The sequence below is a fragment of the Natator depressus genome, chromosome 8, assembly GCF_965152275.1.
Source record: "Natator depressus isolate rNatDep1 chromosome 8, rNatDep2.hap1, whole genome shotgun sequence".
Taxonomy (NCBI): domain Eukaryota; kingdom Metazoa; phylum Chordata; order Testudines; family Cheloniidae; genus Natator; species Natator depressus.
Window position 1 is genome coordinate 72,761,969 of NC_134241.1, and position 26,112 is coordinate 72,788,080.

Consider the following 26,112-nt stretch of genomic DNA (forward strand, 5'->3'; position numbering starts at 1 on the left):
TAAACAATGAGAAGACTACTGCTCAAAAATGTTTAAAAGACAAGTAAAAATTCCCTAACATTTAAACTGTTTCAGGAGCTTAAAAGTTCTTAAGCATGAATAGTTAGCAGCCCAGCTCTGTTTCTTGCTGTGTCAGTGATAAATTATGAAAAATTAAAGGCAGGTAGCTCCTCTTGTTTTGTTAGTATGCTTTCGGTCCTTGGTTTGACTATTCTGCTCTAACACACTTTATTTTATTACCTGCAAGTCTTTTGAAAACCTTTCTGTGGAGTCTGTGGGATCACTACATGAACGGGAAGATGTTCAAGATACAGGTAGATGTTTTTACATGAATGAGCATCTTTCTTTATTTGTACATTCTGTCTTACATATGTTCATATCTGTGAACATATTCTCTAAATAAACTCGATACTTCAGGGGGTTTTTAAATCAGGCATATTAAGATTAAGACTAAAAATTAATTCAGAAATCTAAATTTTGAGAGAGAATCCATATTTGTGCTTATTAACTTTTTGGAAAAAATGGATTAGCACTGAGCCACATTTGTGTGTAATTGAGACTAGTGTTTTTGGTTATCTTTTTTTTTTTTAAAGAAAGCTATGCTGACCATACAGCTAGGCAAGATAAAATACCGTGACCCTTTAATTTGTTCTAAAACCCCTGTCAGTCCTATTTAGAGTCAACTAGCATTAAAAAACTACTCTAGATCAGAGCTGCTTTAGTGTTCACAGTTGGCTTATACTGGCTTCGCTGTCAGTGTGTGGTCATGGCTAAAATTCACTTCTTTGCATTTGACATTTTATTTTCAGGACATCTTCGGGCTGAAGAGGTTGATAGCATGCTCCTAAGAAATGACAGTGGAATTGAGTCGGCCCTGTCTTATGCTAAAGCTTGGTCAAAATATGCCAAGGATGTAGTCGCATGGATTGAAAAAAAACTTAGCCTGGGTGAGTGGCTCTTTCTGACATGTAATCAGCTTTGTCATGGTGAAATTAAATCTGGTGTCAGGCTTGTGCTGCGGGCTGTCAATAATCTGATTTCTAAATTAGGAGCTGTTTCACTGAAGTGAATAGAACTGTTACCCATTTCTGCAATTGAAAGATTGTAACAAAATGAAGATGGTGTGTCTGCCTTTTTTTGTTAAAATAAGAATGCAAACAAAGTTTCATGTTTGGTACAGTTGCTGATGCTGTTAACTTTTATTGTGTGAAATCCAATTTTTCCCCCCACAGAAGTGGAATGTGCTAAAAACTTAGCAAAAATGGCTGAAACGGTTAAAGCTATTGTTGGACCCCAGGTGAGTGTTTCGTTAATTCCATTTTTTTAAAAACTTCTCTTACGTTTTAAAAAAAATTAAATAAATACCAAATGGGATATTTAGGCTGGTATCCAACTTCAAAATTAAAATAAATTCCTTGCTCTTGGAAGTCCCAGTTCTGGGCACTGAAGACTTAATTTTTGTATAAGTGAATACACAGGAGATTATGTGGCAAATTGATCAGCTCAACCCTTCTGAATCTGATTTGACTCTGTGTGGAAATGTTGATGACCAAACATATCTATTGGAAGTATAGAGTGGTCTTTATGTAATTAACTTCAGTAAAAGTTCCTTACATTCCTTACAAAAGCTACCTTGCATCATGCTTCTATTTTGTGTGGTGCTTTTCAGTGTGCTTAATAACCACAAAATTTAGACCTGTAGGAACCTTCTCTTTTTAAGTATTCTCTTAATGGAAGTGAAATTGTTAGAGAAAAATAACAATAACCTTCATGTTACAGCTTTCATTCTGGGTTTCACACATGCAAAAACCTGAGGATCTAGTTCAGTTTTACTAGGATCTGGAATGACTACATCCTCCTCTTCTACCCTGCAATGTTACTAGTTTCTTTTTTGTTTTAATCCTAGGATTACATGCCATTCCAATCCATATTCATAAATGCGTTTCAAAATGATATTGAGAATAGTCAGCTTTGGCAAAAAACAGCAGCTGCTCTCCAGACTAACAAATTTGTGCAGGTAAAATTTTATTTCTCGTGTAACTGTTACAATGCATAGCAGCATAGTTTCTAACAAAATATGACTTCATTATTATAGCTTATAAATTTCTTCTGATCTAGCCTCTCGTAGGAAGAAAAAATGAGTTGGATAAACAAAGGAAAGATATCAAGGAACTTTGGCAGCGAGAACAGAAGAAAATGGTTGGTATTTCTGTGTACTGAACACTGAGTGTCCAACATTTTCAAAGATTGTTCAGTATACAGGCCAGAACTTACAAACTTGAGTGCCTAAAGTTAGACAGCTAAACCCATATTAAGCCACCCACAGCTTTCATTGGCTGCAGTTCATAACCCATAGGGTTATGCTGTAGGGTGTAGGCTCCTCAAATGTTGCTTGTAGTCAGCACTGTAAAATGGAGGCATTTACATAGCAGCCTCTTTTCCAGTTGCATAATTACATTGTTTGATGCAAAGAGATTTTCATTGCTTTTGCACTGTATATTGTATAGCAAGAACTAGAAGCTACGCTAAGAAAAGCAAAGCTACTGTACCTGCAGCGTCAAGAGGAGTATGAGAAGGCAAAATCCTCCACCAGTCGTGCTGAGGAAGAACATCTGAGTTCAAGCAGCAGTCTTGTGAAAGATGTCAGCAAACAGTTGGAGAAAAAGCGAAAGCTAGAAGAGGAGGCTCTTCAGAAAGTAAGAGCTCTGTTTGCTTATTCCAAAAGTGTTTTTTTGCAATGACAGTGTTCTTGGGTTTTGCCTGTGCTTGGACAATGAGAGGGAAGTAAGCCCATGTTTTGCTTGTAATTTACCGTAATCCATGCTTTTTTAGATATTAATTTTTTTTTATAGGAACCCTCAATTACAAGCTTGCTGATCCATTTTTTTTCTTAGCTTATTTCTGGCACCAAAGCTCTGTGGTCCACCAGTTACCTATATTTTGCAGTATTTTTTTTTTTTTTTTTTTTTAATTTTAGGCTGAAGAGGCCTGTGAACACTACAAAGCCAGCATGGCAGAAGTTGAAGAAAAGCGAAATGATCTGGAAAGCTTCAAAAGTGATACCTTAACACAGCTTCGGGAACTTGTTTTTCAGTGTGATCTTACCCTTAAAGCTGTAAGGAGACCCTTTAAAAAACTACTTTTAAACTCAAAAAGAAAGTCAGGCTTTAGAAAATAACCTTTAAATAGCTGTTCATGGGAGTAGGGTGTTGATACACTTACCTAAAGGGGTAACAGAGTAAAAGAATACCAGCTTACAGTGCTGACTAATTAAAAATATGTTTTTTTTCGTGGTAGTGGCATCCCATTGAAAATAATAGAAAGGTCCCATAAACTACTGCCTTGCAAGAATTTTAAATGTAGATGGGATTTTTGTAAACTTCTGTATGAACACCACTGATCATTGCAGAGAGCCTTTGCCCTGGGTTTACTTTGTGCCTGTTACTCATGAGTACAGCTTTTGTTCAAATTATGTTTTCGTTTGAGGGTTAGAAAAGACATTTCCGTGTTCAAGAGTACAAAATGAAAGCTAGTACCTTAACACAAGTACACTTCTGAACCCATTAACACTGATGTGTTTGAAGCTGCCATTAATTCAGTTTTGATTGGCTACAATATATGAAATTCAATAGGCCTGCATAAGCAAAAAGGTGGTTGTATTTAGAAATGCTGCTTCCATAAGGCTAGAAGCTGTCATGTTAATATAATCAGTCAGGTACTAGTTTGAGGACGGATGAAGGAGGGAGAGAAGCTAAGCCCCATTCCTTTGGTCTTTTAGATGACTAATCTACTATGCAGACTAACTTGCTACTTTAAACTTTGTTAGAAAAGACAAAATATAGAGGAGGAGGAGATGATATTTCAGTGCACAATGAGGACAACAGCTTTGCTACATAGTATTTATATACTTACCCATGGGACCCAGATCTGTTCACATTGTGAAACTCAGCTGTATGGGGTTCCCTCCTTGCTAGTGCAAAGCAGTAATGGTGGTGGAGCCACGGGTATATGAATCTACAAAGCAAGAATCCATCCCCTCTGGAGGAGGGTGGAAGTGCAGCAGTGATTACCGTAACCCTGAGGCTGCAGTAGCAGACATGAGGGGTGGCTCTGCTCCTATTTCCTGGCCTGTGAGGAGAGGATTCCTTCTTTGATCTCTCTGCGGACCTCCTCAGCCAATATCCTTTTAAATTAGTCTGCATCCTGGGGAAAATCTTGTCATCTGTTACCTTAAAATATAGGATATAGGCCAACCTGGGTTTGGAACTCCCAATCTTTCACTCTGATAGAGGCTATTGTCCTGTTGATGGGAGGAACAGAAAGCTCTGCTGGTCACACCAATCCAAATGGAGAGACACTGGTGCTGTGTTCAGCAGCTGGAGGTGGGATAGATGTACAGGGAAAGCGGATTGGGACATTGAGGATAAAGAGGGTACAGCTAGTGCTTGGAAACCTGGGGAACGTAAGAATGACCATACTGGGTCAGAAGAACAGTCTGTCTATCCCAGCACCCTGTCTTTCGACAGTGACAAGTGCCAGATACTTCAGAAGGAATGAACAGAATAGGGAAATTATCAAATGATCCTCACCTGTTGTCCAGTCGCAGCTTCTGGCAGTCAGGGGTTTAGGGACACTCAGAGCATAGGGTTTTCTCTGACTAGTCCAGTATTAGAAAATATTTATAATGATAGAGTTGGCAAGCTCGTTTGAGTCCTCAATAAAGTGGGTTAATGATTTTTTCCCCCTAATAAAAGTTAACTTAGGGGCGGATTACATATAAACTGTCTCGTAAATGTTTTTAAATGCCCCAAACTTTATTTTAATCTTTATTTCATAACAGGCAACAGTTAACCTGTTCCAAATGCAGCATGCACAGGTTGTATCTCTTCCAGTTAACTGTCAGACACTCTGTGAGAACGCCAAGCTCTATGACCCAGGACAGCAGTATTCGGAGTTTGTGAAAAGCTTGCCGAAAGAAGACATTCCCATTGAATCAGGTTCTTTTGAAATTCAGAGTTCCCAGGTTGATGGGTGAGAGCTAATATTAATGACACTTGTTTACTTGAAATTAAATGTGAGGAAAATGTTTACAGAAGGATGCACCTAGCATTGAAACAAAATTCATTCAAGAGTATAATAGAACTTGCCATTTTACCATGAGTTGTGACTTACGCCCCTCTGAATTATCCAGTAACTATGTTAAATTAGTACGTCAATGCTATAACTAAAATCCCCAGCCGAGTGTTGTATTTTCCCCTTTATTTATAGTAGGACTAGAGAGAACATAGATAAATTGTTTTGATTCAATCACTAGAATCAACTTGCTAATGTCTAGGTGTAGCTATTTAGTAATATGAAAGATCTTGATCTTGAACTGTTTGTGTAGTTTGTAAGACATGCTGTAACAGGAGTGAACGTGAGTTTAGTGTAGCAACCTTGGAAGGTGGAAGTGAGAGAAGGTATCAGAAGTACATGGGTTGTGCAGCTTTTGCTGCCACCACATCCTCATGGTTGTCTATTGTCTTAGGTTTTCAAGCATTTTGTTGCATGGAGTATTTCTGGGGTACAGTAGATTCCGCTTATTAGCAACCTCTCGGTTCCCAGCAAAAAGCTGCCATTATCTGGAAATAGCTACTAAGCGGTAGGCAGGTTTGCAGGGCTGCAGCCAGGGAGGGAAGCAGTGGGACGTGCCTTCTGTGGCTGCAGTCCTGCAGATCTGCCTGTGGCCAGTGCTTGGTATGCCCCAGGACTTCTTTCCATGGCTGCAGCCCTGCAAACCTGCCTGCAGGGTTGCAGCCAAGGAAGTACTGGGATGTGCAGAACCTGGGTCCCCAGGGCAAGACGCAGCTTAGAGAGTGCAGGGAGAGGTACTGTGCACCTCCACTGGCCCTCAGTGCCCTGACATCCAGGCTGCAGTCCCACTCTCTGCCGCTGCCCTGCCTGCAGTCTCCCATCTGAGCCCACAGTTCCAGGACTCCAGCAGGGGTTCCCCCATTGGGGAGGGATGCAGGTGCCCCAGTCTATTATCTCCTGTGTGGCCGGTGGGTCCCCAATTGCAGGCACGTTTGCTGCAGCCAGGGGAAAAAGTTCTGGGACGTGCTGGGCTCAAGCCACTGGTGCCAGGGCAGGACACAGCCTAGAGAATGCAAGGGAAGCTTCTATTCAGCCCCAGCACTTCCTTCCCTGCAGCCCCACAAACCTGCCTGTGGCTGTGGCCTGTCTTTTCCTCCGAGCTCCCTCCTCCCCCCAAAGTTGTTAGGAAGTGACATGTCTGTTGCCAATATCCAAATCCCATTAACAGTTAAAGTCAATGAGATGGGATTGGTTCCTGACAAAATGTTGCTATTAAATTTAAGTTAATATCGGCATCACTAATAAATGGAATGTACTGTGTGTTTGTCCAGCCTCTAGCATAATAGTGCCCTGATCTGGTGTAGCCTAGATGTTACTGTAATAACGCATTGTTAATAATGACATAAAGCTTTTATTGGCATAAGTTTGGGATGGCTGCCTTAATCACAACTGTATTAGAACACTTACCCCAAACGAGTACCATTTTCTGGGTACTATGGGAACTTTTACTGTTTCACCTCAAATTCCGGTTATGTATCATGCTTTAGTGGAAAGACTTCAAAACAGCATCTCAACTGAGCACGTCAATAGGCTAAATGCCTTTCAGTCTTTTAAACTCAGTGTAAAATTGTCATTGTGGCACTTCACAATTTAAGAGCAAAAAATAGCCATTCCAAACTCTGTTTTCGCAGTTCTACATGAAAGTGTTGTCATCCTGTTTCAAAAGGGAAACTAAATACAGAAAGGTAATGCTTGAGTCCGACTTGCACCAGCCAACACCAGGAAATTCAAAGTTAAGGCTGAGATTCTTAGCACTTGTCTGTAAATGTCCTGCCTTCCATTAATTTAGACCCATACTCGTGAATTTTCAGAGTTAAGGGGCTTTAGCTATGCAACTACCCAAAAAGTCAGTAGGAATGGCATTCCAAAACCACTGCATATTTACCTCCTAGCGTTTGTGTGTTTCACAGCTGATTCTTTTTTTCCACACCATGCTACTCTTTTTTCCACATGGCTTTGTGATTCCTCGTGCACTTGAAATGGTCACTTTTAATTATTCTTCAGAATTGTATTTACCAAAACACTCTATTGTAACTGCTCTCTTGTAAAGAAGGCTTCAAAACAATTCCCTTCTCCTGGGTAGAGGAGAGCTGATTAAGCGCAGGCTTTCCTAAGGCTACAGCTGGCCAGTAAGCCATTTTGTCCTTAGGGTGCTTCAGTGTTCTAGACTAATTAGATTAACTGCTTTCTTTCCTTGCATCTTGAGAGCAGACTTACCACAGACTAGAATTTTTCTGCAGCACTGTGAAGTCTCTTATGTACTCCTAAAAATATAGTAAATAGTCTAACTGTTCTGATCCTTATTAAAGTCATAGAATCATAGAATATCAGGGTTGGAAGGGACCTCAGGAGGTCATCTAGTCCAACCCCCTGCTCAAAGCTAAAAGGCGCGCAGTGTAACCACTGTTTGTTGGCAAGAAACAGCTCTCCCAGTGACAAAAATCTTTCACCCCCAATGAGCACCGGTAGCTTTGTCGGCAGGAGAGCGCTCCTGCCAACAAAATGATGTTCGCACTGGCGCTTTTCCTTCACAAAGCTTTTGTCTTTCAGGGGGGTGTAACACCTCTGAACGACAAAACTTTTGTCGTTCACTTGCCAGTGTAGACAAAGCCTTAAAGGGGAGTACAGGACTAGGAGGCAGGAACTGCTGAGGTCTAATCTCAGATCCTCCACTGAATTCCTCTAGTCTTGGACAAATCTGTTAACTTTTGCTGTAACTTCACGATCTGCAAAGTAGGGGTAATAATCACCTCATGGAGACATTTCAAAGATTGATTGTATGAGAAGTACTACTGGTACGTGAATACCAAGAGCCAAATTCTGCTCTATTACGTAGGTGCAACTCCCCTGATGTAATTGACAAGCAATAGTTGGCCCTAAATATTTGCCATGATTGCCATTGATGTGAACGGTAAAAATATTAAGCATTTTAATGCCTTGGGAGTTTTTAATTGAATACTGTATTCAGGCCCCTTTCCAATGAGTGGTTTTTTTTGTTTAAAGGGCTTTTAGCAAACAACCAACAAACAGTGCCCATGCATCACATGGAAACTTATCCCAGTGTTCAGGAGACTTTCCCACCCAGTCTTTAGAAGATATTGGAAGCCCATCTTACTGTCGTTCCCAAAAACCTGGGGAGAAGAGGTCTTCCAGCAGCACAGATATCCAAGGTAGGCTTTCCATATTTCATTAGGCTTCCATTTCTAAATAGAAAGGTCATCTTAAGCAGGTGTGACTATGATGTGTCCAATTGCCAGTAATTGGATGTACCATATGATAGGTAATAGGTACCAACATTTTTTTAGAAGAGCTTTGCTAAGTAACTTAGGCCCACAATATAGCATTTAACAAAAAAAAAAGCTGTATTTTAAATAAAGCTTTGTTTGCATCCTAAACACGGCATGTGTGCTAGTGCATATAAATCAGTTGTAAAACTGACTAGCTGAGCAATCTAGTTTCATTGCCAAAAAGAGTGAAATGCAAGTCACGGCACATCCTCATGATAAATTTATGTATTAAAATGTTTGTTTCAATAATAGAGTAAAACAGGCAATTTTAAGATGCTTTTTAATCTAACGCTTAAAGAATACCTCTTTGGTTTCAGCTGGTCACTAAAACATGACTAATGGCAAGTTTCTAAAACTTGTTTTTATACATACTGTAAAACTTTTTCAAGAATACATGCAACAACTTTATTTTCAGTGGAGATTTTTTATGTAACTTGGCTTGCTTAGCTTGCAGTAATATTCCTCTTTTTCTACAACCCTGCTTGAAGATCCCCTCAGTTAAGAGCATTCACAACACGCTGTGTTTAGGTCTTAGTGTTTTGTTTTTTAAAGCAGTGCGAGGACTCCCACCATTCAGATCGTGGTCAGTTGGCAACCAAAGTGGAGGAATGTGCAGTGACTCTGAAAGTGCAGGAGGAAGCAGTGAATCACGATCCATGGATTCTCCATCTGCTAGTCCAGGTACAGCTCATTCCCAATTATACATGGATTTGAAATCCTCTCATTGAACCTAACCCAGAGACTTTGTCAATGTAAGAATTCCGATTCATTTTAGTGGAAGTTAGATTGAGCCCATATTGAGAATACGCAGTTGGGCAGGTTGTATTTTCAAGAGTCTGAAAATGTCTTCTCTTCCATAGCGGATTTTAAGAGAAGGCTTCCCCGAACACCATCTACTGGCACTATGTCATCTGCAGATGATCTTGATGAAAGGGAACCACCTTCTCCTTCAGACTGTGGTAATGTGCTATGTTTCTGAACCCTACATTCTAGTGAGTTAGTGGAAGGCTTTTGTTGGTCTTAAGGGTGATTGTGTTTTCAGCTGCTCTGTGCAAAATCAAACTGAATCCATCTACAGTAGACATGCTCACAAAATTGTTTATACACAGCCAAAAAGGACCACCTTGGTCATCTAGTTAATTTCTATGGAGTAGTGCAGTATTGTCCTCTCTATATTTAGATTAATGTACTATCTTCATTTGAACACTTCTAATGATAGTGCTTCATTGATCACCCTTAGCTCATGTTATCTCCGCATCTGATGCCAATGGGTTCTCAGCATTAGTGCTCACAGCAAGAGCTACACTGCTGGATCTCCAGTATTTGGGTCTTCTCTATATTGCCAGGTACAATACCCAGACAAGGAGAGAGAGTTATCTGCAAGATCCAAATGTTTAGGATGTTAACTGAGGTTTTATTCTTTTTAAGTCCAGTTGGCTTAGCATCATGTTTGATCCCCCAGCTTAAATGTGAAAAACATACTGTTAGATTGACATGAGGAGTTTTTTGACAATGACAGCATTGGAGAAACAAAACCAAATACCACTTGAGCTTCTAGACTGTTTTCTTATATTTCATAAAACCTGAAAACACAAAATTATGAGTAAGATTTTGTGTTTTTGAGGTTTGTCAACATTAATTTGAATAAAAACTTAGTTACAGTAAATAACAAATCACAAGAATTACCAGTGATGGCACAATTTTTCTAGAACTCTAAAATACTACCTCTGGGGTCATAGGAGTGGAATAGAATTATTTAGAGGTCTGTGTATTTTGATATTCTCTTTTGTCTGCATATAAAATTTGAATAAATTTATGGCAGTGAAGAAGCATTAGTCAAAGGATTTCTAGAGTATTTTAACCATTATAGGCCAAATTCTGTAAAGGCAGCTTCCGATTTTGTATGTACAATTATTTGGGCACATATGATGGAACTTGCGCAGCTAGCTGCCTGAATGATAGGGGTAATCAGTTAGAAATCTAAATGCCATCATTTAAATCCATAGTTGATCATGGGCACAAAATTGAACTCTATATGAGACCATTTACTAATACACCGGACCCTCACTAGAATGCACGTCTGTATAGCGTGAATTCGCATATAACACGGTCGTGGCCACAGATCCCAAATTTAATTACTTTTTAATTGCATTTCATTTTAACGCAGTTCCCGCGTTAACACAGTACCGCACATGGATCCCAAATCCCGCGTTCTAGCGAGGGTTTGGTGTATGATGGATTAAAGTTTATATTAGGGCTGATTATTCAGCTATTAATTTCTATGTATTATGCAGGCTATATAATGTAGTATTGCTTTCACAGGTTTGGTGTAATAGTCATTTCCTCAAAGGTGATTACTGGTTATGGAGTAATTTAACTTATGCTGTATCCTCATAATGTATGTTTGACCAGTTATTTTTGGAAACTATCATAACAGCAAAATTCTGTTTCAAGGTTTAAATGATTTAACGTCTGAAATTGCCAGTTCACCAGGACCTTTTAGAAATACTCTTCTGTCCAAGGCAGCTCTAACACACAAGCTGCGAAAGTTGAGGGCTCCATCTAAATGCAGAGAATGTGACAGCCTAGTGGTATTCCATGGGGCAGAATGTGAGGAGGTAAGAGGTCGGAAAACACTGCAGTATATTGTACAGCTGCTGATTGTTGGCATTCATGTGAAGATGAATGGGAAGTTTAACACTCGTATTCTTTTGGTAGCAATAAGCTACAAATTCTCAGACAATGTTGTGACCTTTTAGCCTTAACATGTAGCCAAAGAGCAAGGCCCTACAGAACTGTAAACTTGCCCTCTAGACAACATATGGGATAACAAACTCTAAATATGAAACGTTAGTGCTGTCCAATTATGTTGAGATATATGACATTATTTTTATGTCCCTTATTTCTTGTAGTGCTCACTCACTTGCCACAAGAAATGTTTAGAGACTTTAGCTATTCAGTGTGGGCACAAAAAACTGCATGGAAGACTTCATTTGTTTGGGGTGGAATTTGCTCAAGCTGCTAAAAGTGTCCCTGACGGCGTCCCTTTCATCATCAAAAAATGTACCTCTGAAATTGAAAGCAGAGCCCTGAATGTAAAGGTACAGCTTAACTCAACATTATAAAGATTAAATATTAACAATCTTGTCTAAAAATCGTTTAAACTGATAATACTGTACTGTCAAATTCAAATCTGTGTTTCACAATTGCAGTTAGAGCAAAAAGAACAATTTTTCTTTGTTTTGTTTTTTGATTGATTTTTCCCCATTTCAGGGTATCTATCGTGTGAATGGAGCCAAATCAAGAGTTGAAAAGCTTTGTCAAGCTTTTGAAAATGGAAAGGACTTGGTGGAACTGTCAGAGCTCTATGCACATGACATCAGTAACGTCCTTAAATTATACCTTCGCCAGGTATGTACTCTGACCACTCTAGAGTTCAGACAGCAAAGCAAAACTATTGTTATAGCAAACCTCTTCTTCCATGAGTGGAGAAAAATGCTTCCTTCAGTAGCCCTGTAATTCTTGAAGAAAATTGTTGAATAGAATATCCTGTATTTTCACTCTGCAAATTGGATTTCATGGTGCTAAGCAATGGAATTAATGAAACTATCATTAGAATTGATACTATATTGTGCTTTTCCACTCAAGGAAGTATACATAAGTATTGATGCCATTTGTGGAAGTTTTTTTTTCCTATAGCCACTTTCTAGTGAGGTTTAGTTTTTAAAATTAATTTGAGGGCATGATGCACCTTTTTGACATTCATGAAAGTTCATGTGAAAGGACAATCCAGCCCCTTAAGTGGCAGCCACATTTATTAAAGGTCTAACCAAAAAGTTTGGATTAAACTCCTGTAAACGAGTGTCACGTTCCATAAAATGGTCAATACAGCAGGATTAGACCATTTTCTTTGGGGAAGAAAGATGTTTTGAAAATTCCATCTGAAAGCTTTAAAAGTCCCTAAGTGACTTAGGAACACACGTCCCAATGGCTTCCAATGGGATTTGTGCTCATTAAGTTTCTTAGGTGCTTTTCAAAATGCCACCATAGCCTTTTACTGCTACTTTAACAGATAGTCAAAATCTCTGTTCATTAAAATTAGGATTTCTTGTGGCACTATACGAAGACCAAATTTTAACTAGAATCACTTCAAAGGAAAATCTGAAAATAAGTAACATGACTACCTGCTGTTTTGTTACTTCCCATGTGTCTAATCCTTTCAGTATAGTTCTAGCTAGGCCTGGCTGTTACGAATGATTCTTATGTGCTGAAAACACACACACACACATACATGTGCTAGAAACCTGTAATTAGAACACTTTCAAGTTCTAGGAAAACATTTTTACCTTGAAGCGCATTCTTTGTGGTGTTAAAGTTTAATTTCAGTACAATTAGGCTGTAAAATCTGACTGGCTATGGATTTCTGGGGGATTATTACATGCCTGAGGTGTATTGTGAGGCAGAGTGACTTTAGCCACCCAAGAAGTACAGTAATCCCCCAGAAGTGCTGTATTTTGTGAGGCCAGTTGAAATAATGGGTTAATGTTCCAGCCTTTCATATCTGGAGACTTTGCTTCAAATCTGTTCGGGGTCACAGGTAAAACTGGTTTGCCTTCTCAACTTGGTCCTTGGCAAATGGTGTATCCTACCAATAAACCAGCACACAGTTACAGTGTGTATTCAGGAGATGGCCATGGTATCAGTGTTAGTTTTTAGATTCAATGATAAAATTGTGAGAGGAAGCCTGTCCAAATTTTAAAGGAGGGTAGGTGTCCAAAGGAAGAGCGGTACATTCTTAAAGGTACTGATGGTACTTCCAGTACCCACCATGTTAGTGAGAGTTCAAAGAAAGTGCTATAACATTGTTTAGAGACCCTGAGTTAAATCCTGTTATTAACACTGCTGATGATTAAAACTAATTTTTAAAAGATCTGTTTAATTTTGCGATTTTGTGTCTGAGCATGGGCAATGAAAATAGTCCAAGTCACTTAATCTTTTTTATGCTGTTGTCCTTTTGAGACTCTCTTCAGATTCTCATGAACTACTGCAACGCAAAGCAAGGGAATATTTAATTGGAGAACATTTTCATTGGAATTTTAAAAAGAACAAAAACAATAGAAATGTTAGAAAGCTATGTTAAAATTGTTTTTGTAACAATTATGGTCCAAATTTAGCAGCAATATGTGGTATAATATAAGATATTGTACTACTTCAGTGTCTTAGTGTGTGTCTGCACACATGTGCAATGTTACAATAATATGCTACTCCGTAACAGTCACTGTTGATGTAATATGTGCCTCTTTACCATGAATATTAATTATTTGAAGCTGTTGTTTACTAGCACGCCATGGTATTTTGATAGGAATGTTTTGTTTTTTAATCCAGGCCTCTATTTGCTAAATTGGTGATGAGAATTCTAAGAGCAATAATTAAATAACCCTTCCAGGAAAGGAAAGGCTCTAGACTAGACAGCAGTTGGTAGTAGACAGGAAGGAAATAGACAAGGTAAAATGTAGACATGAATATATTTCTAACATATTCTTATTCCCTTAGCTCCCAGAACCTTTGATTTTGTTTCGGCTTTACAACGAATTCATTGGACTTGCGAAAGAGAGTCAGAATGTTAATGAGGAACTGGTCATGAAACAGACTAGCCCCAGATCAAAGAAAAGACAGTCAGTTTGTATTGAACTGAACAGAATAATCATTAAAATGAAAGATCTCCTCAAACAGCTGCCTATACCAAACTATAACACTCTTCAATACCTTGTAGGACATCTTCATAGGTGAGAGACAGACCTTAAAGGTAACCTGCAAATGTTGTTTTGAAAAATAAGCAGTGTTATGTACTGCAGGCTAAGAAACTTTTTTTTAAGGTAATGTGCCCACAGTTTTGGATGTCTGTCCTGAAAATTACGGGGTTTCATTTGTGCATGTAGCTTCATTTATTTTCAAGATTAGTTTGTGTTCCTTAAGGATAAACCACTGCTCTGACCTGAATGTAGACTTTCTGGGTGTGTTGCCTGCAAATGAGAACTGGCCTCCTGATTTTTTTTTTTCTCCTGAATAGCAATTGTACCCCACGCTGCACCTCAAACAGAGGGTTTATGTATGTAGCCACATGCTGTTGCCAGAGAAGAAATTTTGGCAAAGTGGCCGGCAAAAAACAAAAGATGAATCTTCCATTTCTTCTGAATTGCTAATCTTCCTCTGGAAAGAGGCAGGTCTGCATTTGGATGCGCCTGAATGTAATGACTGACTGGCCCTTCAGAGGCAGGTTGGTGTCTTGACCAGCAGGCAAGACATAAATTTATATTTTGTTTATTGAGACCAGCGTTTGGTTGTCCCATCCCTGTTGTCAGCCAACAGTGGGTTTTTTCTTTTCCTAACCTGATGTGCTGAAAGCTGCTTCCTTACCAATACTGCTGTTTGGGCATTCAACATATCGGGAACACTAAACCTGCGCATCTTCATTTTTTGGTTCCCTGCAGCTATGGCCAACCACCTCCTGTTCTGTCATTCTACACTGTTCTGTAAGGTCCTAGCTACCACAGAATGTAACTAGAGCATGGAGGTGAACTGTGGGGAGTGGGGGAGAGGAAAGGAGGGTCAGGTTAACATCAAGTGGTGATGTAGAGTTGCAAAATGTATATACTTTTAAATGACTAGGAGCCACTTTGCAATCCTGTAAGCCTTAGAGCAGCTGGAGATGGTCAGTGGAGAATTCTTCCTGTGCAGGGAAACTCTTTGCCTGTATATAGCAGTTGGAGGGGACTCCATTGTCTCTCCCACCCCAGCATATAATACATTCTGAGGAGGGGGAATGGTGGAGCAGAGCTCCACTACACCAATTCTCTATGGGCACAGGGGTCAGGTGGCTCTGAATCATGGAGCTACAACTGACTCCCTGCAGCTACCACTTCGCTACCTGGGAACATGGCTTGGATACAGTGGGTGAATCAGGATCTTTTTTTTTAATGCATATTTTTTAAAAAAACGCAGAACTTTGCAGAACTACCTTGTACATTTTTAATAACCATTTTCCAACTTTGCTTTCCCATCCTCAGCATCAGCTCAAGGCTCCTATGGTAAGGCTGATACGTAGTTAGGTTACATGATAGGGCTGGTTGTTAAACTGGTGCATGCTGTTAGATAACAGTTTTGTGTAGGAGCTCTCTGGCCACAGCTTCACGATAACCAAGGGAAAGTCAGACTTATTGCCTGATTTATCAGAGCTGCTGAGTACCCACAAATATCACTGAAATAAATAGGAGCCAAGGGTGCTCAGTACCCTTGAGAATCAGATCAAACTTATTATTTGATCAAACAGATCAAACTGCTGAAAAGTTTGGCCTTGGAAACATTTTTAAGAAGTTACATGTACACTTAAGTCCACCTTTAAGTTTAAGAATCACATTGTATGTATTCATCAATAGGAGTGCACAGTACTGTGTGCCCAGAATGATACTGATTGACATCTTAAAGGTGAACTGCAAAGCTAAAACAAATCTTACAAAAAGTATAATATGTGTTGGATGTCTCCTCCCACATCCTGATTAATGGTATCTGGCACAAGTCACTTCTAATGTACTTTTCATAAGCTGAATTGGAAAAGACCTTTCATGCTGAATACTGCCTTCCTGGTTGTAGGTAAGAGCAGCCAGCCCATGTGTGGGCTTTGTAGTTCTTTTCAACATAGTTACTGAAAAAATAGAATATCTCTAGTATTATTTCCGAAGAAGTAAAAACCCTTTATAACCTGACACATTTGCTTTTATACAGAGTGACTGAACAATCTGATGAAAATAAAATGTCAGCTAGCAATCTTGGCATAATATTTGGCCCAACTCTAATCAGACCGCGTCAGACAGACGCCGCGGTTTCTCTGTCTTCGCTTGTGGACTATCCATATCAAGCTCGGGTGGTGGAGCTGCTCGTAACTTACTATGAAAAGATCTTTGATGTTTCACTGCAGCCACTCTCAACTGCAGTTCAGTCTGAAGAAAATGCTGCTCCGTTTAAAACTGCTTCGTCAACAGAAGAGAGAGAGCCACAGCAGCAAAGGAAGTCATTTATTGCTGTAAAGGAAGTGAGTAACTGTTGTGAAACTAGAATTGATACCATGTTGAAGGGTGTGGGATTGAGCTACATTTTGGAATGTTGCATGCCTTGCTCTGAAATCTTTTAATATTTTAGTCTGAGATATATTGTTCTTCAGTCTGCATTCACTTCTGATCTGATTTCTATTGACAGGGCATCCTGCTAATTCCAAGTGAGAGTAAAGCTTCAGAAATGGCTTCATCATTTGAGCAACTAGATGACAGCAAGAACAAAAGAGAGAGATCAGATGCATCTGTGACGGGTTAGTGGCTCTTCATGAATCTTGGGGCAGTATATTGCTATGTGAACAAATACCAATCATAAATACATTAGGATGAAATAAATCTTTTTACTCTGTGAAGGTGAATTAAGTGCAAACAAGGGAAAAGTCTGCTAAACTCCCAAAGCTACTTAGCATTCGCTGTTCTGATGTACCCTTCATGTTTGTTAGAGAGAGGAAGGAAGGGCTAAATGCTTGTGGTGGCCCTGAAGAAGCTTGTATTCATGGAGCCAAATTTCATATACCTTGTGTGTGTGTGTGTTTTTAAAAAAAAAAAAAAAAAAAAAAAAAGGCAACAACTCTTCAGTATGTTAGGCTAAATTTTAATAGGCTGTTGTACAGTCTTTGGATTGTTGTATTTATATAGGTGATTTCAGCAAAGGTTATGGGACCCAGCCGCAAAGATGCATTTGACAGCTGCTTTTCTATTCTTCCCTAGAACGTATCTCACTGCCACTCTCTGGAACTAAACAGGATGACTTTGGCCAGAGGAGTTCTCCATCAGAACCCCCAGCTACCACAGTTCTGGATATTAATATTCCTACTCCAAAAGAGCTAGGTTAGCTGCTTTAATTACATAACCATTTTTCAAAGAACATTTTTTGCAGGTCTGCCTTGTGCCAAATAGTTTTTATGCAAAAACAATAATAGGTTTGTACATAGGTATAATAACTATTTGCCTAGTGCTGGCAACACACAGCCCTTTTTATAGTAGCAAATAACTAAATTAAAATTTGGGAACAATGGAGGAGAGGATGGCACTCCAGCGGAAAATATACTTACAGTTGTTGTCTAGAGAAGCTAAATGTCTCCTTGGGCAATACGTCTTTCAACGTCTGCCTAAATCTAGGTTAGGCTAAGAGTTTAACGGAGGGCAAAACTAAGTGCCCCACCATAAATTTGGCTGATTAAAGCCCAGGCCTGGAACAGTCCATCACCCCTCTCCAGATTCCATGTGTGTATTATACAAGCTTGTATGGCCCCGTCTAGGAAGACTGTCCCAAAAATGAGTAGAGAAGTGTGGGGTGCTCAAAGCTCACTCTTGTCAAACACTTCGCAACTCCTTGCTGTGGAATTTTTTCCCTGCAGCATCCATTGCCTTTTGTGGCTTACATTATGAAAAAGACACACTTTACCAGGACTGTCTTCATGACTTAGATCAGATGCAGTAGTCCAGTATTTGTTTTATCTGTACTGGATTTTTATTTGGTACCTTCAAAAGAAATAGGCTTATTAGTTAATAAATAATGCAATGAAACAGTGGTCCAGCAGGATTAGTTAGTGTTATCCAGCATGATGAGGCAAAATCCCTTATTCTTCTGAATAGGCCATAAAGTATAAACCCTAAAAATACACGTTTTAATCCAGATTTATTGCTTTCTTTATGGGGGAGGGGGGTTAAGTTGGTGAGTACTTGGAACTGCACAACCACCTCAGTCTCTCTTTAAAATGTATGTATAGTTTCCATAACACTTCATACTTGATTCCATCAAATTCTTGTACTTTGAGTCCAATGGACTGGAGAAGGGGAAACATACAACTTCTAGGAAATGCTATTTCAACTGTTGTTTTGGTGGAGAGGGGCTTGGTAACTCAGTGTGTTGGGATTGGTTTAAAAAACACTTGTGGAATTGCAGTCTAACTCCTTAGCGGCACTAATGGCTTCTATAGTGACTTGTTGCCTCAATTTTGAGGTTACAAAACTCTAAACAAACTTATTTCCTTTTCTTCAGCTATCATGCAGTTGGGTATATTAATAAGCCCAAATGGTCAAAGTTACACTGAATCTGTGAAGTGTTATCGAGTGAAAATGACAAAGTAAAACTCATTTGTGTTCCCTCTAGGCAATACTGTGATGCCAGTTTCAGACAAAGACAATGAACTGTCTCTCTCTCTAGCTGAAGATGGCTGTAAAGTCAATAATTTGCTACCTATAAAACCTAGTCGCCAAATAACCAAAGTTCAGTTACGGTCTCCAAGGACAAAGCCAGTTATTCGTCCTGTGAGCTTACCTGTAGATCGAATGCTTCCTCCGTGTGTTTTGAATGAGAGAAACTCAGGAAATGTAGGAGTTTTAAGTCCAGAAAAGCTTGGCAGGAGTCCTACCATTGAAGAGGTTTCAGAGACTAAGGCACTTCCTTCTGTTAATGCCTGTTGCAGACTTTCTTGTTATGACACACAGACTCTGAGGAAAACTTGGGACAAGCAGTATAAACAATATGATATAACTCCAAGGACAGCAATGATTATGACCAATATACCCCAGGAGAACCGAGCACATGAGAGTGGGAGTGCATGTGCCTTATCTTCATCCTACATTGTTGGTAACAATTCCGTGAATGCCATACTTCCCAATAAGCCATACACTGTACCTGTCAGATCTGCGAGGGTGACAACAGAAGGGAATGGTCCAGATTCTAATCCTCTTGGTGCTTTCAGACCACCAAGAACTTTGCAGCCACCACCAGGAACTTTTTATAAACCTCCTTCTAATAACAAAGCTAAGCAAAATGAGGAGGGTTCTGTTCCTAATGCTTGTGCAGCAGCCAGTGCTTGCTCTGTTCTTGCCCAAGATAACGCTGTGAAACTGATAAGGAACTCTGCACTTGTATCAGGTGCTCCTGGACAGCATGCAAATCAACAAAAAATGAGCTCCGAGGACCTTCATCCCGTAGACCTGAAGCCCGCCTATAAGAGACTAAGACCAAAACGTGTGCAAGAATTAGAACACAGGGAAGCTCATTTTGTATAGGGCAGCAAATATTTCTTGAGGATCCCACTTTTGTGCCATATTAGGAATATATATACACACAACACAGCATTTTAAAAGTGGGGGAGGAAACTGTGAAGGAAAAATGAAGTTGAATTTTTTTAATTTAGTAAATTTCCATAAAGGTCTATTTAAATGTATTCCCAATGTAGATGGAGCTAATAGAAGGTGCACTTGGTAAGACACTGAGCTTCAATTTCCTGGGTGAAATGAATTATTTATAGCATAAACCAAAGCTTGTGCTTTGCTCTGTAAAAGCTTCTGTTCAGTTTTCCAGTCTTTGCAATTAAAGCTTTGCTCCTGAATAGATTACATACTGGCCAACATGGCCTATAATTGTGTATTATATATGTATATTTTATGCCAATATGTTCATTTGTTGCCAGTTTTCAGTGTTGTCACTTTAATGTTATTTGTACAGAAAGATGCACTTACTGAGCTGTAGTAGTGAAAACCAGAAATGACTTCATATCCAGTTAGAGGTAGTATAACTTTAGTGAGTGGATCAAAAATACACACCACCTAGCTAGTTCAGATGACTTTCGGGTGACTACCTGTTGCAGTGGTGCTGTCATTCCCAGTTACAAAATAGCCAGTGATTTCCCTTGCTGTAGATCAATTTCACTTCTTGCCTAATGTATCTGAAATGAAGAGTATAGTTTTGAGATATGGTGAAATAGGTGAAAATAACCAAAAAAAATAAAATTATAAATCAGCATTAGTAGGTGCATCTAATGGTTTTTCACTTTGTATTAAATGTTTTATATGTACACTGCTATATTTGCTTAAAAAATATATTAACTTGTTAACATTTTGCTGACTCCATGGATTCTGTAATATCTTGCTTTCTTCTGAATTATTAAAATACAGACTCTTGGTCTTTGCTAGGGTTTAGTATTAATACATCTGTACTGAAATACTTTCATGTTTCAGTTTGAAAAAGGGGTCATTTTTGTTCCTGCTTTAAGAAACTAAAGGTCTCATCAAACTTCCCTTCCTGAAAACAAAACAAACGTAAACCCTGACACTGCAGTCAGTGGCTATACTCTGAACTTAGTTTAGGGAACAGAAATGTTAGATTCACAAAGCTGAACTTCCAGTTTCCCATGGAAGTATGACTTGTGCATTTGCAAAACAGTTCTGCCTCTGGGCAGTTCTGAGATGTCCAGAATTATTTCTTTCATTTGAGCAAGTGGCTTAAAAGGCAGTAGAGCAATTTGTGTGAGAACCTGTCTGGCAGCGGTAGGCAGGTCAAAAATGGCAAGTTAGGAGAGGTTGAAGATTTCTTCTTGAGATGTGAGAACTGGTTCCACTTCAAGAGAAGAAGAAATAAGCTTGATCAGTGGGTAAAAATAGTAGGTATTCTTGAAAAGACTACGGGCAAAGTGGTGGACATGGCATAAAGCTAATGAGAGGATAGTGCTGATAAAACACTGGTCAGGAGGGCTGGAAGGAATAAGCAGCTAACATTCATTTCTGCAGCAGGAAGCTTGGTGGGGGTCCTAAATATCCACACCCACATCTCACATAAAATGAGTCATGCCTTTGGGGTGGAGGGCTGTTCCAAAGAATCATCTCCCCCCCGCCCCCCAAAAAAACCCTCAGGCCAGCTCTATACAGTGTGCTGTTAGAGTGGTGCTTAGGAGTCTATGTGGAGGGACAACATGGCTTAAAAATTAATGCCCGCTCTCCTTGTCTAAAATGACTTTAGCCCTCTCTGAAACTAGCCTGGCTGCTGCTCACTCAGGCAGTTGCTGTACCATGGGGGAGCCCACTATACTGCACAGTAGCTTCTGTGAGAACTCCCCAATCAACCCATTAGGAATTCATGGGTGTGAGGAAAACACCATTTCCTCTCCCCATTCCCCCAGCCTCAAAAACCTAAGACTTATTCTCTAACTAATCAACCAGCCCACCACCGTTGTAGATTCACGCTGTCAGCCATGCAAAAGGGCCCTGTGCTTGCTAGGCCCACTGCTGCTATTAGGAAAAGTTGACTAATGGGGAAGCAACTCAGAGGAACTTCCATGAGGTGTGAAAGGGGGACTCCTAGAGACGAGGAGAGATTGGAACAGGGCCTGGGGACAGATGGATTTTGGAGTAGGGGAGAGTATAGAACTGATGGTGCAGGAAAGGAGTACAATTTCACTGATAGATGCACAGCAGATAGCTGAAAATGGTGAACCTCTTAGATTTATTGAAAAACTGACTGGGCAAGGCCAGTCTCCTCCTGAAAGAGTGATCCCTTGATCTGTGTTCCACTTACTCTATTGGCCAAGCTGCTTCAGATGGTGTTTCAAATGGGGAGAAATTAGGGTCTTTCGGTATGTGAGGATGTGGTTGACTCTGTGTACAAGAGAACAGATTCATGTAAGTTGTGTGCTCACTAATGTACTAAATCCTGAACTGTAGCTGTGTCCAGCAATAAACAAGGGAAAGCCATTCCTGTTCCCTCCTCTAGTTAGCTAGCCACAATACAGGGCTGTCTAGTTTCCCAAAAAAAAAAAAAAAAAAAAGCATGGTGTTTAAGAAATGTATTGGGCTCCCACAGCATAACTGATGAATGCTAGGTACAGTTTCCACTCCAAGTGCGTTAGTTCTATTTCTTCCTGACAAAATATGGAGAACTATTTCTCTATATCCTCCATATTGCCAGAAAGTGAAGAGTCCGCCCAAATTCTGCGCTGACTCATGCTCCTGGTAACCCTGCAGCACATATCCCGTGGGAGTAAGTTATACACTTTAGAAGCTACTACAACAAAGGTTCAGTCACCTGCTAACCCCCATGCGATGGTAGACCCTCCCAAAAGGAAGCCAATGTCAGAGTCCAGCTAATCAACAGCAGGAGACTTATGAAGATCTGAACTCAGGTACCTTCTTGCCAAGAAATGGCTTTTTAATGAAATCTGCCACTTTCTCGGCAGCCAGTGTAAGGAATGCAGGGTGAGTTTGTCGGTATAACTGCTCAATCTTGTGGGAAAGATTTTTGTGACCATTTTGCAAGACTATGCTAACACAAAGCTGTAATATAAAACTGCATTATTTACAGTTATTAGTGTAAATTCTTTGCTTTTTAAAAATAAAATTGTCATTTAAATTTGGTTTTAAAGTATTGAGACTAATTTCTGTTCACATTTTAACCCCTGTATTTATGAAAAGACAACAAACAAACTAGTTCACCTTTTTTTTTAAAGTTACTTGAAAATCTTTTCCCCCCTTTTGTGTAATTAAAAAAAGATCTTGTATGCTAGGTTTCATCTGGTTAAAAAAATATAATCTGCCATTACCATATTACCTGCTGTTTGCGTAATAGTAGTGTTTAGGAAGCCCAACTGAGATGGGAGCTCAGTTGTGCTAGAAAGTCCCTGCCCTAACAAGCTTCTCATCTAAACAGGCAAGACAGAGGGTGGGTGGGGAAATAGATGCACAGAGGTAAAGTGACCTCCCCAAGGTCATGCAGCAAGCTAGTGACAGAGTCAAAAACAGAGCCCAGTTCTCCTGACTCTCAGTCCCCTAGACCAGTGTTTCTTGAGTGGGTCATGACCCCAAAGGGGGTCACATCAAAAAAAGGGATTATGAGGTGCAAACAAATTCTCACTTTCTGCACACCCTCACCCTTCAAGCTCCAGTATTCTCTGTCAACTTCTCAGGACACACACACCCATTCGTTCTTTAGGCTGATCGTTGTTAGCACTGATACATTTTACTTTTTTTACAAATATAATGGGGTGGGGAATTATGACAAATATTGACTTCAAATAAGGGGTCACCACCCTGAATAGATTGAGACCCTGCCCTAGACCACATTACCTCTTACAAACCTTGAAGAGAAGATTTTGGCTTTGTTTTTAACTGGAGATGCTAATTTTATAGATAATTTCTTTGTTTTAATGCAAATCTCATAGTATAGGGAACTCACATTTAGACAATATTCAACGCAATTAAGAGCTTATAATGACTGAACTGCCTTTGTGATATTACCATAAGCTTTCCAAGTGCAATAGTGCTTGGAGTCAGTCAAAGTGTTGATATCCTGTGGGCAAGCCCTTTGGCAAGCTGTTTTCCATGTGCCTGATTTGCATGGTAATTACGTTCTCTCTAGTTATACTACATTTACCCAGTCCTGCTGGAGCTTTGGTAGAGTGCTGATTTCCATAACTTTCTGACCTAATTAGTCATGACAATGCTTTGTTTTTGCAGGGGTCCCTAATGCTACTGGAGCTGTAGTCCTGAAGCCCTTGTTTCAAATGTAGTATTTGTTCAGGTCACAAGACAATTCTCAAGGAAGGATCAACTTTCTTGTGCAGGCTCCATAGTATGTGCACGGTGTACATCATATGTTTGTTTTTCATGTAACGGCGCTTACACTCTCAGACTGAGTTGTTCCACATCAAGCTGGGGATTAAAACAATCTCCTTACAACTGAGCTGTGTTATTTTGCAAGTGCTAACTGCTCCTAAGAGATGCATTCCTTTCCAGCCATGCTAAACATCCCTTCAGAAACCTTTTAATTTCCTCTAGCAGGGCAATGCTCTCCATGCCTCTTCGTATGTGAGGTAAGTTGGTGACTTTTCCAGGCTTTTATTGTTACTAGTTAAATCCTTGCTTTTTCTTGCAAATCCATGAATTCTTTAGTTTCTGTACTCTGGCAAAGGCCTAATTGAGTCCATTTGAATGCTGACTTCACATGCTCTGTAAAGCGCTCCGAGTGTGGTAGGGAAACTGGAGCAAACCAATTTAGGGTTCAATTGCAAAAGCTTTTTGAGTGTTGTCTATTAATGATATGCTGCTATTTACACAAAAATGAAAACAACAAAATCAAAGTGGGTGGTATCAGTACAACTCCCAGGAGGAGGCTGTAGAGGGCAACTTGTTACTTTACAAAGGTTCATTTCTAGGTGCAAATGTTGCTTTGGGAATCCATTTCTATGACGGTGATACAAAGGAATCTGGAAAAATCTTAATGTTTGCGACTCTAAAAGAGAGAGGAACAGTCCTCGCCATTCAAAGGCATCAAAGGTCAACAGTGTTAAATAGCGTGGGCAAATCCTGCTTGCTTTCCTCACACAAAACACAACTGGCCTGAATGAGAGTATTCTTGTGTAAAATCAGGCTTTGGCCATAAGCAAAGAACAGATTCACTATGTGTGCATCAAGTATGCTTTGGACTTGTTCTACAAGTATGTGCCCCGTCCATATACGGATCCTCTATATTGCCCAACTCTCCGGGTACACGCTGCAGGAGGAATCGGTTTGTGGTGCTAAGTTTGTCCTTGTTGTGACGTGCAGTGGATTCAGTAGTACTCTGATTGCTCTTTGATTCTTAGACTTCTGTCATTAGAAGGCGGTTTCCTTGGCCCTTTCCTCCTTCTCTTTACTGATTTCGTATCAATGATCTCTTCACATTGTTATATCAGAAACAATGTGCACAATATAGCTGTCATGAACTTCTCTGCTCCCCCTTCCCCTTCCTTCATTTCCTTCTCTCTCTCTCTTCTCCATGTTTACTTCCACCTGGCTTCAAATCCCTGTAATGCCCTCTCTGATCCAGCCCGCCACAACTCCACCCCCTTCTCCTTTAAGTCTCTCTCTACGTGCTGCTTCAAGGCCTAAAAAAAACACCCCAGCCCTACCCCAAAGGAAGTGGTCACAAAATACATAAACCCCTCCAAAATTGAAAAAGATGAAATGAACGATACAAAATTCAAGGAACTTATGAAACCAACAAGATACATCACCGCTCCATCACTTGCTTTGTGTTGCATCCCATCCTCCATCTGTGTGTTGTCCATTTAAATGCCCTTTGGGGCAGTGATCTATGATATGTAGACATCTTGATTTTTAAATGTTTATCTATAGTGTTGGACAGTACCTTACGGACCTGCTGTGACTCAAGGGAGAGGAATGGATTATAATTTGCTCTTTCTGAAAATTGATCAGAACATCAGGACAGATCTGAGTTGAAGCCCATACTGCCTTGATGCCCTTTGTTTTACAGAGATGAACAAATAGTATCTAAAGTCCAGCTCCCCGGGGTTAGAAGAGAACACATTCCTAGTATTCAAGAAAATTTTTAAAACTCAAAAGATTTTTCTGCTCGTACTTGCACGTCTGAAATGAATTGCTTCAGAAGAAGGGAGGTTCCTTCTGGATGATGTAGGGTCATGCTGCACTGAGGCATCTGCCCAGCCACAGACACAGGGAAAATGGCTCCTAGGTAGGCTTGTTATTAAGTTGTTAGAGGTCTTTTTCTGTGAAAGTGAAAATAGCCTTTGTCTATCAGTTCTCTACCCTTAACCTTCACGTCTCCCATATAATGTTAATTTAAGATGTGCTTGGTTTGATGTAGGGGCAAAAAAGGACAAGTTTCTGTGTGCTCATCTCACCTGTGCTGCAAAACCTCCAGACTGGCTCGGATTCTCAAAGGAATTTAAAAGGAGTTGCTGGGGCACCTAACTCCCTTAAACTCTGTTGGAAGCCCGAGCCCCAGTGAGCATGTGTATATAGGGAATTGGCATGTGTACATAGCTTTGTATGTATAC

At 39.9% G+C, this 26,112-nt stretch overlaps 1 protein-coding gene across 2 annotated transcripts in view; it reads left to right on the forward strand.

Annotated features, from left to right (window-relative positions):
* Positions 1 to 21,102, forward strand: part of ARHGAP29 (Rho GTPase activating protein 29) — a 94,714-nt gene extending 73,612 nt beyond the window's left edge. Inside the window, exons 6-24 of one of the 2 annotated variants that reach the window (XM_074961297.1) lie at positions 248 to 314; positions 810 to 947; positions 1,233 to 1,297; positions 1,907 to 2,017; positions 2,119 to 2,199; positions 2,508 to 2,696; positions 2,978 to 3,115; positions 4,841 to 5,031; positions 8,137 to 8,303; positions 8,973 to 9,101; positions 9,281 to 9,379; positions 10,875 to 11,038; positions 11,333 to 11,521; positions 11,694 to 11,831; positions 13,974 to 14,206; positions 16,203 to 16,509; positions 16,674 to 16,782; positions 17,240 to 17,359; positions 18,645 to 21,102. In XM_074961297.1, coding sequence (XP_074817398.1) covers positions 248 to 314; positions 810 to 947; positions 1,233 to 1,297; positions 1,907 to 2,017; positions 2,119 to 2,199; positions 2,508 to 2,696; positions 2,978 to 3,115; positions 4,841 to 5,031; positions 8,137 to 8,303; positions 8,973 to 9,101; positions 9,281 to 9,379; positions 10,875 to 11,038; positions 11,333 to 11,521; positions 11,694 to 11,831; positions 13,974 to 14,206; positions 16,203 to 16,509; positions 16,674 to 16,782; positions 17,240 to 17,359; positions 18,645 to 19,552 — 3,543 coding nt within the window. In that variant the 3' untranslated portion in view covers positions 19,553 to 21,102. The remainder of the gene's footprint in view (positions 1 to 247; positions 315 to 809; positions 948 to 1,232; positions 1,298 to 1,906; positions 2,018 to 2,118; positions 2,200 to 2,507; positions 2,697 to 2,977; positions 3,116 to 4,840; positions 5,032 to 8,136; positions 8,304 to 8,972; positions 9,102 to 9,280; positions 9,380 to 10,874; positions 11,039 to 11,332; positions 11,522 to 11,693; positions 11,832 to 13,973; positions 14,207 to 16,202; positions 16,510 to 16,673; positions 16,783 to 17,239; positions 17,360 to 18,644) is intronic. The other variant, XM_074961298.1, reaches the window with a different exon arrangement.
* Positions 21,103 to 26,112: the final 5,010 nt, after the last annotated feature.